We start from the raw sequence: 12,631 nt of genomic DNA on the forward strand, positions 1-12,631 counted from the left end.
CAAATCCAAAGCAGAGACTTCTTAAGGGATAGATGCAATAAGCAGCCTCCTAACTGACTACCAGTTGATCAGGAGGCAAGCTGCTTATCGCATTTATCCCTTAAGAAGTCTCTGTTTTGAATTTGTTAATTTTTACACATGTTTTTGGCTATAGCATAAGCTGAGGTCGGTCATCCTTCTAAGACTTATTTTTCCTTCTTGGGCTAGCTTTCACGTCTGGCTTGTCCTAACATAAACAAATTGCATCATGATAGTCTCCTCAGCCTCTAAAAAAAAAAAAAATGTATTTATTTATTATTATTTATTTTTGGTTCAAAGACACTACTTCTTTCCTGCTCAACTGCCAACACTTTATAAATCTAACCAAATCTTACTCTCACATTTCAGGTGGTCCACTCAAAAGCTCCCTAATTTTTGGCTGTATATAGAAGAGGGCACACCTCTCTCAAAGACTTCCTCCAGTCACTTTCCCCATAGGTGCTGTTTTTCTGCATTATGCCTTTTATATAAGTACTTTCATTGGCATTGTTCCATTTAAGTGGCCACTACCATTGCTCTGATTTCCTTTAATCATGTAAGAATTAGAACAGCTACTAGCCAGCATCCAAAGTTCAACTCCAAACATACTGAATCAATGTTTCATCTTCTTTCATTCCACCCCACTCTGTTACTTGAAAAATCCTTCATCATACTATCCCGCCCCCAGCTCAGCAAAAATACTTCTTAATAGATTTCTTTTTAATCCCTTAACTACATGACCACACCCAGCAGTTGTGTTATAGGTCTTGTAATCTATCATCTCTCACTGGGATTACTATTAAAAAAGAAAAAAAAATCTCATTGAAGTTTTTAATCTACTCACTGTTCATCACTAAGCTGGTATTGCTTCAGACTTTTTTTTTTTTTTTTAGCAATCTGTTATAGTATAGGAATCATTTCATTATTAAACATATTCTCTACAGTGTCCATCTGTCACATAATAGTAGTGATATTTTAACTGACTTCTAGTGATATGAGTGACAAGAAGCCTTTTGGCTTTTTATTTTTAGTGATGTGAGGATTTTTATATGTTTCAAGATAACTGAATCTCATCCTTATTGCATCAAGCTTGATTCAATAAGGATGAATTCAGAAAAATATTTTAATTTTAAACAAAATTATGTTTAAAAAAAAAAAATGTATTGCATTTGAATTACAAAACTACCTTACAAGGTTGTGATGCATCAATTTATTGATGTTGAGAACTTACCGAACGAATCATTTTAGTATTGAGAGTATCCAAGATATTAAATTCCATCTCTTTAACATGATAGCCACTGAGGTTATGGAAAATGACTGATACAACAATTTGGTGTCTGTGATTTGGCAGTACTCTTGTCTCATGTGTCTGTTAAAACATAGAACCATAAATAATTATTCAAAATATATAATTTACCAATTACTAAAATATAGAGCCAAAAGGTTTCAATTTGATTATAAGTAAGATATTAAAATGGAGGATACTTGGATCCAGCCATATTTTATAGCCAAATATAAAAAGAAATTTGAAAAAGTTTTGAAAATTCACCAGAGAACATGTTAGTATGCTTTCTTCTTTTCCTTCACTCGGTTTTTAACTTCCTGTGTCCACCATGGAGTTCTGACTTTTCTATCCTTGCAGACAACAAAGGCATGTGGCTCACCACATGTCTCTCTGGCAGAATCAATCAATGTTTTATTGAGGGATTGCCACCAGATCTCCAAGGTTTGATTCCTGTTCTTAAACCCTTTCATTGTTTCTTGAATAATGTTTGTATAGTCTACAGTTTACATCTGAGAGCTGAACTTTTATTCACTTTAAAACTTTCTTACATGTTCTTCTTTTTAATATGAAATTCAATTTTATCTTGTGTTTGGCTGTTTATATCTTTCGACAGGCAGATCAATTTATTGTCCACACCACAGGATTCCAAGGCTACCCATGTTATATTTTGGTCAATATTATCGAAGGTTTTTTTGGAAGTCCACGAACAGCAATATAACTTTTTGTTCTTCCTTTGAGCTTTTTCTGCTATTAATCTTAATGCGTGTATTTGTGCACTGTACTTGAATCTTTTCGAAATCCAGCTAGCTCATCAGGAAGATGTGCCTCCATATGACCCTTAAGGCAATCTGTAAGTATTTTCATCAGCACTTTGCCAAGATGATTCATTAGTGTAACAGTTCTGTAATTGGTGCATTCTAAAGCACTGCCTTTCTTATGAAGAGCCACCAAGATCGATATCCACTCTTTGGGGGCATACCCTGATCTCCATATTTCATTACATAGCTTCTGCATTTCTTTTAAAACCAATTCTCCTATTATGCATCTCGCCTATTATGTTGTCATTTCTAGGACGCTTGTTGTTCTTGAGATGTTTTATAGCCTTGCTTACCTCCTCTTCCAAGATGCCATTTTCAAAGATCTCTGCTGGTGGAGAAATTGCTTTTAGTTCTTTGATTACTTCTGTTATTACAGTATTATTTACTTGATTTTTATACAGTCCACTGCAGCATCTTGTCCATCAATACTTTATCATCTTCATCTTTGACTGCTACTGAAAGGACTCCAATTTCACCAGATCATATATTTCAGTCTTCTAAGGTACTACTTACTGCATCAATCCACCTAGATCTTGGCCTCCTCTGGATCGTTTTCCTGCCATCTTGGAAAAAAAAAAAAAAACTTGTTTTGCTAACCTTTCTTCTCCCATTTTGTTTAAGCAACCATATCATCTTTGATTAACACTGCTCTCACACATTCCTGAATGCTAACAATGTCAAGTTCCTTCCCAATATCCTCATTTTTAATATCGTTCTGACTTGACACCATCTGTTCAGTTCCATAAGTATTCTCATAAACTCTCTTATCTGTGTGATGGCCAGTTTTTAATCAGATATTGTATTTCTAATCCAGCTCTCAGATCCACAAGTTAAAATAGGTTTAAACACTGTCTTATATATAGCAAGTTTAGTGTTTTGACTAATTTCTCTCTTATTCCACATGAATTTATTCAGCTGCTTACCTACCATATCAGCTTTGTCTGTTGTCTGTTTCCATATTTAATTTACCATCTTCACAAAAAATTGTCTAAACATCTGAAATGTTTTACTTGTCCTCTATTCAGGTTCTCTATTCAAGATGCACTTTATGTTTTCAATGTTCCTGCCTATTTTTATAGTTTATGTTTTTATTGCTGATTTTATGATCCATATGTATAATGGTTAATTTGGGTCTCCCATGATGAGATGCCATAAAATAATAATAATAATATAAATGAAGAATAACAGTGAAGATGATGTGCACTGATGTCTCACACTTTAACACCAAATCATCTTCCTGTATCTGCTTCAATTAAAAGTGCTGACTTACAACTCAAATGTAGACCACATATTGCTTGATATAAAGTCAGTACCATCAACAGGGTGTGGCATAGAGGCAACGTGCCTCACGACATGGGTTAATAAGGGAGCTTGTTCAGCCATATTGCAGTAGGCGTTGTCACTACAGCATAGCAAGTGCAGAAAGAAGTTTTTCCAAGCTTAAACTAGTTAAAAATTATTTGCGAACAGCAATGACCCAAGAAATATTGGTTGGTCTAGCAGCTATATCGATAGAGGCGGACATAGCTTATAATTTAAATTTAGAAGAGCTTATAAACAGTTTTATTGTGCAATATCCCGTAGAGCAAACATTTAATTAATATTATGTAATCGTTTTGCATTAATGTTTCTCTTGTAATAAAAACAAAATAGCAGTTGGAGATTTTCTTATATTTTTGTCTTATAATGCATCAGGGGCGATATTTAATTGTTTGCCTCAGGGTGCGATCTAATCTGGTGATGACTCTGTATAAAGTACCACATAACTGATGGCACTTTCTTTCAGTACTCTGTCACTGGCCTTTTCCAGATCTATACAACTCTAATTCCAGTTTGTTTGTCTCTAAGTTACTTTTCCATAAATTTTTAGCCTCTGCCTCTTGTCAAGTATGCATGCATAAATTATAACTAGAACGTTCAGTAAAGAAATCCTTCTGTAAGTCTCACATTTGATTATTATTATTTATTTATTTATTTTTAATGTAGATAGTTACTATAGGAGTTCTTGCCATCTTGAAAAAATCATTTGGAACTGGACTCTGTAACCAGGCCATTTTAATTATGCAGTATAGCCAATCAACCATTTATATCTCCATATATGAACATTTCTGGTTGAATTCAGTAGATGACATTCAACCAGAAACACTCATATATGGAGGTATAAATGGTTGAATACCATCTACTGCATTTCTACATTTCAAGTTTTCTAAAAGTTTTTTCTAACTCAAGTACTGATATTTAGTCCTAATTGTATTTATCTTGATAATTTTCTACCACTGTTCTGCCACTTCTTGTTTCAGCAGTTTATCAAAGTAACTACTACTATGGACATACAAATGCCCAATATAAATGTTAAGATCAGAGGAAATACCTTAAGATCAAGTAGAGAGTTATATATTTGGATCAACTAATTATACAGAATGGAAAGTGTGATAAGGAAATATTAAGGAGGATAGAAACTGATAGATTAGCATGAAAAACATTCTGACCTCAAGGGAAATTCACACAAAAACAAGAATTAGGCTCTCCAAATGCTACATATGGTCAACACTGCTATATGGAGCAGAAACCTGGACAATATCAAAATATTGTGAAAATAAACTAAAAGCCTTTGAAATGTGGATCCTCAGAAGAATCCTTAGAGTCCCATGGAACTGGCAAAAAAAAACTATAGATATTGGAGTTGAATTGAGAAGATAGAACTCTGTTGAAAACCATTAAGAAAAGGAAAACCACCTACCTTGGTCACATACTAAGGCATGAATCCCTACAAAAAAACACTTACAGAAGAAATGATACAAGGAAAAAAGAAGAAGAGGAAGACAAAGAACAGATTGGATGGGAAATATTAAGGACCGGACCTTTTTGTCTAATGAAGAATGTAAAAGAGAAGCACAAAACTGTACATGGTGGAATCTCATGGTAATCAACCTCTTGGAAGGAGATGACATCTGACACACACTACGGACATCCAAAACATCTTCAGTTTTCCTGTCATCTTTATCATCTCTGATTCATTTTACAGTACTATGAGAGCTCTACACCAGTCATTTGGAATTCAATCCTTCAACAGCCTTCAGAACATTCTGCTACCTTCCTAATATTTATGTTCTATATTCTTACCATTTCATACTTTTTGCTTAGCTGCTTTTACATAATGGTTTGCTTTCTTACATTACTCTCTGTATTCTCTCAGGGCATTTAGTGATATATTTACTAAGAACTTCTGATCTGATTACTTCTTTTCATGACTGCTTCTTTAATTCAAGGACTATAAAACTACAATTGTTCCAAAACAAATTACAAGGTTTCTTCTTTCTTTTTAACTACTTGCCATCACATGATTTTGATGTGCTACAAGATCAGACAACTTTTCATAGATCAGGGTTAATATTGGAAGCTGCCTGATCTTAGAGAGTATGTATACCCACACATATATAGAAATTTAAAATGTTATGTCATTCTCCTCATAAACAATTATCTCTGACTATCTCCATTCTTTGTATACACCATAATTAAAACAGTTTATCTATTTTTTTTTTTTTAGTCATTCCACTGATAAGCAGCATTGTGAGATTTGCTGTAGGTTGTAAATCCTATACCAATCAACTGTACAGTAAACAACATTTCTTTCGAATTTGTAATACCCTCCAGATTCTTTGATGTGACATAAAGAACATGTTCTAATTCTTCTTAAATTTATTTCTTTTCTATACAATACTTCAAATTGCACAGAATCTTAAATATTTTTGCAACGATGTTTAAGATATCAACTCTAAGACAACAATGTTCAACTTTCAGATAAGATTGTAAAAACATTCAGAACTTTATTGGACACTTCTTTTTGAACAGGAAAATAAAGTTGTTTTTTTTTAAAAAAATTCATAAAATAACTGATTTCCTCTGTTTATTTTAATTAAAGAGTATTACAAATTTATTTTTTAATTCCACTTGTATTACTACCTTTCAGAATCCATTTTCCTACTTTTTTTCTTTAAAACCCAACTATGAACTGCTGAACAACATCCATTATCATTCTCAATATTCTTCTTATATGTGTATGCTTGTAAAACAGAGTTCACTTTTTATTTAGCTCAACAAGCAATGCAAGCAATGTAATGCAAAATTAAACAGCAATAATGCCCCCACCTCCCCATAGTGCTAGTTAATAATTTTAATGATATTATAAGGTTTCTTCATTTTACAAGCATTAAATGAAGGATAAAGCAAATTCATTTAAATATCCAAAATGCAAATACAATAGTCGATTTGACATGGATCATATACAAGTATTAAGAGAAAAGTTTTATGCAGTGCTTATCTAATTTCCTCTTCCATTAAGCCAATATGTTACTAATAATTGAAATTTAGTGCTGTCACTTCTACACATAATGATTAGAAATATATACACATCTGCACAAGAATAATGTTTAATTTGCCAAATATTTCGGTCTGAATATTACAGACCATCTTCAGTGGCTACATAGGAATAGTTTTAAAGAAACAAAGTGGAATACGAACCATTGTTCATTCACACACACATAGAACGAGCCGCATGATGTCATATCACTAAGTATTAGAAGAGTAAATATTTTTAAAGTCATAATTAAAGATATTCACCAGGTAGAGACAAGGTTGAGCATTTATCTTTAGATGTGTATCAAGTTCCTTGTAATTGTAATCTTTCCTACTTTGGACAAACTGGACGTTCTATAGAAAAAAGAATTCAAGAGCAGCAGTCATCAATTCAACACAACAAACCTGAGAAATCTGGATTAGCTCAGCATGGATTAGAAACAAGCCACAACATCCTTTGGTCCAAGACTTTCCTCCCACACAGATGTCGCTACAAATATGAACGCTTATTTAAAGAAAGTGTGGAGGTCTTACTTCAACGTCCTAACTTGAATTGTAATGACTGTATATCTATATCAAAAATTTGGGAAAGTTTAATCAGGATAACACATTAATTTTTTTTTTTTTTTGTAAATTTCCTATATTAGTCTAATGTTATTTAAGATTATTATATGAATTTCTGAATTAATATCTTTAATTATGACTTTAAAAATGTTTACTCTTCTAATACTTAGCAATATGACATCACGCGGTTCGTTCTATGTGTGAATGATCAATTGTTCGTATTCCACTTTGTTTTTTAAAACTATTCCTATGTAGTCACTGAAGATGGGCCGTAATATTCAGACCGAAATATGTGGCAAATTAAACATTATTCTTGTGCAAACGTGTATATATTTCTAATCATTATGCTACAAGTATCGTTAAAAAATCAAACTTCTACAGATAAGTTAAGCTCTTTAACCATTAAGTGTGACTTCAGGCTGTCAGAAGGAAGCATTACAAATATCTTGCTCATAATATATATATATATATATATATATATATATAAAAGATAAAAGTATGTCATTAAAAAATCAACAATTTATATTCTTTTTAACTTTTAAAATGAGATATCTGAATACATGCAGAAAATAACCTAGACTAAAGATTTGGTGGATCCCAAAAACAGACTCTTGGATTTAAATCTCTAATGAGAGGTTCTTGCCCCTTGCCACCCAGATTTAATGATCAGAGTCAATGGTAGTTTAAGTAGTGGACACTTTTTACATTCATCCATATCAATGTTAGATAGTTCAGCATGAGTTCCTGCAAATGCTTGATCTAGGTAATGGAGATGGTGAACAGATAAGGATAATTAACTTTTGTTGAGATATGAAGGTAGGTATCACAATATATTTTTTTAAAAATAACATGAATGATAATGCCTAAGAATTCACACCAGCAAAGCATCAAAATAAACTTATGATTTCAATTTTGTTCAATAAATCAACAAAATATACTACTTACAAGTTTCATATTTGAGTCTTCCGCTAGTAACTTATAACTTGATGCAGGCTATAAAATAAACAAAATGTTATTCATTTTGAGAAAAAAGGATTTTAAAAAGAATTATAAACATCAGCACTCAACCTATAAAAAAAAAAAAAATCAACTGGTAAAAAAGAATCAGGGGTCGGTTACTAAAAAGAATAACATCTTGTTTAGATATGTTAAAACAAATAAATCTGAGTGGTCAAATTTAAACATTACAAACTGAAGAGGCATTTCGTAACTTCTTCAGCAACTTCACTTGATATAATGGCAATTTCTGGTTTGTTTTCTCCATGACTGTTTTATCATTTATATATAACTACTTCAATGGCAACTTTCAACGATGAGTAAATTCACTTGATGCAAAAGCAATAATGAATTTACCCATGTTTAACTATGTCCAATGGGATTCTAAAGTAGCTGGCTAATCAAAATTTACAGATATAATAACCAAGTTGACTCATCTTCAAGGAAAATTCAGTTTCTTCCACCTCTGCGCTGAGTTCTTGGTGCTGCACTACTTAAGACATCATTCCCATAAACCACACTTTGTGACTAATGATAAAATTAGCTTTTTAAATGAATAATAATTAAAAGTATGGAATTCACCAAAAAAGAACTATGAAAAGGCATGCATTTGAGACAATCAACAGATGTGGTCATGTCACTGGGCTTTTTTTTTTTTTTTGACAATCCACACACAACAGGCTGCAAAACTTACAGCACATCATTCCAAGAAAATCATTGACAAATTCCTTCTTAATCCTCCTAGACATCACTCAGAAGAAACAAATAGATTCGAAAGCAATATATCTATTCCTTACATAAGTACTGTTTCACATAAATTAGCAAAAGCTGTAAGAAAATACAATATCAGAACCTTGTTCACTCCACTTCCAAAGATCCGTTCCTTAATTAGCCACCCAAAACCTTGTCATCATCAACTCAAATATTATGTGACTGCGATATTCCTTATTTTGGGCAGACAGACAAATTTGTCGAAATGCGTATGGAAGAACACATAAGAGACATTACTTACAAGAGACAGCGAGCGAGTGCATTATCAAGTCATATCCTTTTCTCGGCTAATCCTAATGATGATAACCAAAGTCACAAAGTCTGCTGGGAAAAATCTACTAACATCTTCCGTTGCAGTGACGAAATAGAGAGAAAAATTGTGGAATCTAGAGAAATCGTCTTCAATCCTGTTCATCTAAATAACAACTTAAGCTACAACCTCCCAGATAGTCATTCAGCTGTAATCATGTACTGGCGTTCACATGATGCAGCAAGCACGCACTCTCCCAACAAATGAAAGACAGCTTCAAATACAACTACAACATTTTCATGCTAATTATGTATAAAGACTGTCTATGTTGTTCATAGTCTTTTAACCCTCAATGTTTAGTGTTTTTTCTTTTATAACGTCACCTGAAGAAGGCTGTTACAGGCCGAAACTAGTAGTGTGTTTATATTAAAACCTTTTTACTTAAATCTCGGTTCTAGTCATTCAATTTTTTCATAAAAAAAAAATATATATATATATAGAAAAGGCATAGAGTGGAATCACAAACATCCATGTCTATGGCAGGATTTGAACCCATGACCTGTTTATTGGAGAGTGGGTACACTAACCACTCAGCCAACTATGCTGACATTAAAGCAAGATTGAGTGCTGGTGACATCAAAATTGAAAAGTTGTCCTCATGTAATTGAAATACAGGCAGATGCACTTAAGGGCATTGATTATGGAAAATTATGCAGTTTGGGATTTATGAACATTACAGTTTTGTTGAATGAAAAAAGATCAAGAGTGTACTGTCATCAGTAAAAATGTGTATAGGATTTATGGTTAGCAAGAGAAGGTCGTTCATGAAAAGGAGAAAAAGTGTGAGAGAAAGCACAGAACCTTGGAGTACCCTGGCATGACAGGTTTGTTGATAAAAAAAGATTAATAGAGTATACTGCCATCAGTAGAAATGTGTACAGGATTTGAAGTTAGTGAAAGAAGGTCACTCATGACCTTCTCTCACTAACCTCCGAATAGGAGAAAGAGTGTGAGAGAAAGTACAGAACCTTGGAGTACCCTGGCACTGGTAGAGAAGTCTGAAGAAAAGAAGCCATTCATTATGACATACAGTGAATGATCAGAGAGGAAATTAGCAATCTAGTTGCAAGTGGTGAATGATAGATTTACGATGGACTGTAGATTGGTGATGTTGGCAAGGAGATCTGTTGTGGACCAGTAGTTGTAAAATCCATATTGGATTCTAGGTGGTGAAAGAGTTGACTGGTAATGAATTTATTTTTCATAAAACTGAGGTGAGTGCAGTAAGATGATAGTTGGCTTTTTTCTCCTTTCTTTGGGATGAATGTTAAATCAAAATCTTCAAAAGTTAAATACATGCTAGTCTAGTTTCCATGCTGAACAGAAGATGAAGGATGAGTATAAGTGATTACAAACATGATACAAACGGGTGTTAGGTCAGGAGTAAAGGTTTTAAGCACAAATGGGATAGAAGGAGATGGACCCATTAGGACAGAAGAATTGTTGGCACAAAAGCTATTCAGGATTCTTCTGTCTTTCTAGCCTGATGAAAGACAAGAGCAGGCATGCAGCATGAAGTTTTTGGAATACTGGGAGTACTTTGCCTTCATCAATATAGGGAGTTTGAGGAGAGAAATGATGCCAGGAAGCTAGTCTTGTCTTTTAGTACAATGGTACTATCTGGATGTGAGAGAGGTGAAAACACAGATGAGCAAAAGTTTTGCTCAATGATTTTGCTAGAAGGGAACCAAAAGATTTGACTGCCATTTGAGCAAGAGGCAAGTTTGTTACACTTAGACTGCTCAAAGTCAGATTTTTATTCGCTTATGGTCTTTTTGCAGCTGCTGCCTTAGAGGGTGAGTGAGATGCTGCAAGTTCTGGTTTCAAGCCACCTACAATATGCAGAATTCTTTTCTTGAACTGCTTTGGCATGCTTGTTAAAAACCAAGATTTGGATTTTCGGGTGGAATGGGAGATGAAGGGTTCCATTCCCGTAAGAATTATTTCAGTTAAAGTAGGTGTTTGGATCTGAATAGCAGAAATTATATAAGTCATCCCAATTGGCACACTATTAAACTGTCAAAGAAAACAAGGATGTGAGTGGCTGCTGGATGAAGGACATTTTGCTAGAAAGGAGATGTGGATAAAGTTATGATCTGAATTATCAAGAGGAGAGCTGACATCAGTAGAGTGAGAGTGTGTGTGTGTACACACACACACACACACACACACACACACACACACTCTCTCTCTCTCTCTCTCTCACTCTGTAACGTGATTCAAGCTACTAAAAATGAAACTAGCAGCTTCTTTTACTTATATAACTGTACCCTGAAGCTTTCAATAATGGCAATATCTATTTAAAACATGATATAATTATTTTCATCTCATCTTCCTTTTATGTTAGGCTCAATAACCTGTCACAGCTGAGTAAGTTGGCTTCCAGAATTTCCAAAAGGAGAAATATATGTGACCAGCTAACTTACTTTCAAGTTTACAGTAATGGATTATTATCGATCCAATTGACTGATTTGATCTTTAGCTAAACTAAAAAACAATGCAATAACATTGTTTTTGATTTTAAAAAAATGTTTCTTTGTTTTGTTTTCTAACATGCCATTTTGATTTTTGCAAGATTGATTTTTGCACCCTTAAGGTGTGAGAACAGAAAGATCAGGAATGTTGAATTTCTTGAGTCTCAATTCTGGATTGGGCATTTACTATAAACCCCCTTAATGGCATCTCCACCTTGATGTGGCTTTCATGCACCAATGACCCCAAGAGTTATGCCAGCAGTAGCAGCTTACTGGTAGGGCCTCCCCAGCTGGACAGGTTGAGAGGTAGGGCCCAGACTAAGAGAGAGAGAGATATATATATATCCTGGTCCTCCAGGTTGGGGGTTTTGCATAAGGCTGGTTACCTTACCAAGTAAAAAATTTCTAACTCAGACATTGGAACTGGAAAATATACTGAACCAAAGCAAAGTAAAAAGACCAAGAAAGAACAAAGGCAAACCAATTAGGAATCATGGACATTTTAAAAGTAGTTACGTGGAATGCGCAAAGCATAACAACAAAGGAATTGGTAAAACAACTAAAAATTTAAAATATTAATAAACAAAAAAAGAAATTAAAGGGAATTAAAGATATAGATGGTTTTTACTATGCTATACAGGTGGATGAACATATCAGAGCTTCTAGTGGTATGGCCAGTGGTGAGCTATAAGGGGCTTGCCCGAGCCCTTTGTTAATTTTTCTCAAATTTGCGAGCCCCTTGTTCTTCATGTTTACTTTTTCATTTTTTCAAAAAACAAAACAAAAAAAAAAAAAAACATAATTTTTTTGAAATATATTAAGCGAAAAACTCATATGGTAACCTAACAAAGTGATTTTATTAAATAAACTATTATAGTTACTGTTACTACCATTTTACAAATAAGAATTCACTTTTGGTAATCGCATATAAATATATAGGACTATAAAATAATGCCCCTTGATTATCACTTGAAGTATAAAAACAAAAGAGAAATATAACGTACTTCAATATTATTGTGATTAGATAATATTTATTATT

The 12,631-nt window shown here is 33.5% G+C and overlaps 1 protein-coding gene across 3 annotated transcripts in view; it reads right to left on the bottom strand.

The window, feature by feature from the left end:
- Window positions 1-12,631, bottom strand: part of g (adaptor-related protein complex 3, delta 1 subunit-like garnet) — a 563,264-nt gene that overhangs the window by 82,524 nt on the left and 468,109 nt on the right. For all 3 annotated transcript variants that reach the window (XM_090410782.1, XM_090410781.1, XM_090410783.1), the window contains 2 exons: window positions 7,987-8,034; window positions 1,250-1,387 (listed from right to left, as the gene is read on the bottom strand). In XM_090410782.1, coding sequence (XP_090266908.1) covers window positions 1,250-1,387; window positions 7,987-8,034 — 186 coding nt within the window. The remainder of the gene's footprint in view (window positions 1-1,249; window positions 1,388-7,986; window positions 8,035-12,631) is intronic.

Source organism: Typopeltis vanoorti, chromosome 20 (genome assembly GCF_054136105.1).
Source record: "Typopeltis vanoorti isolate ZY-2024b chromosome 20, IOZ_Tvanoo_1.0, whole genome shotgun sequence".
Lineage (NCBI taxonomy): Eukaryota > Metazoa > Arthropoda > Arachnida > Uropygi > Thelyphonidae > Typopeltis > Typopeltis vanoorti.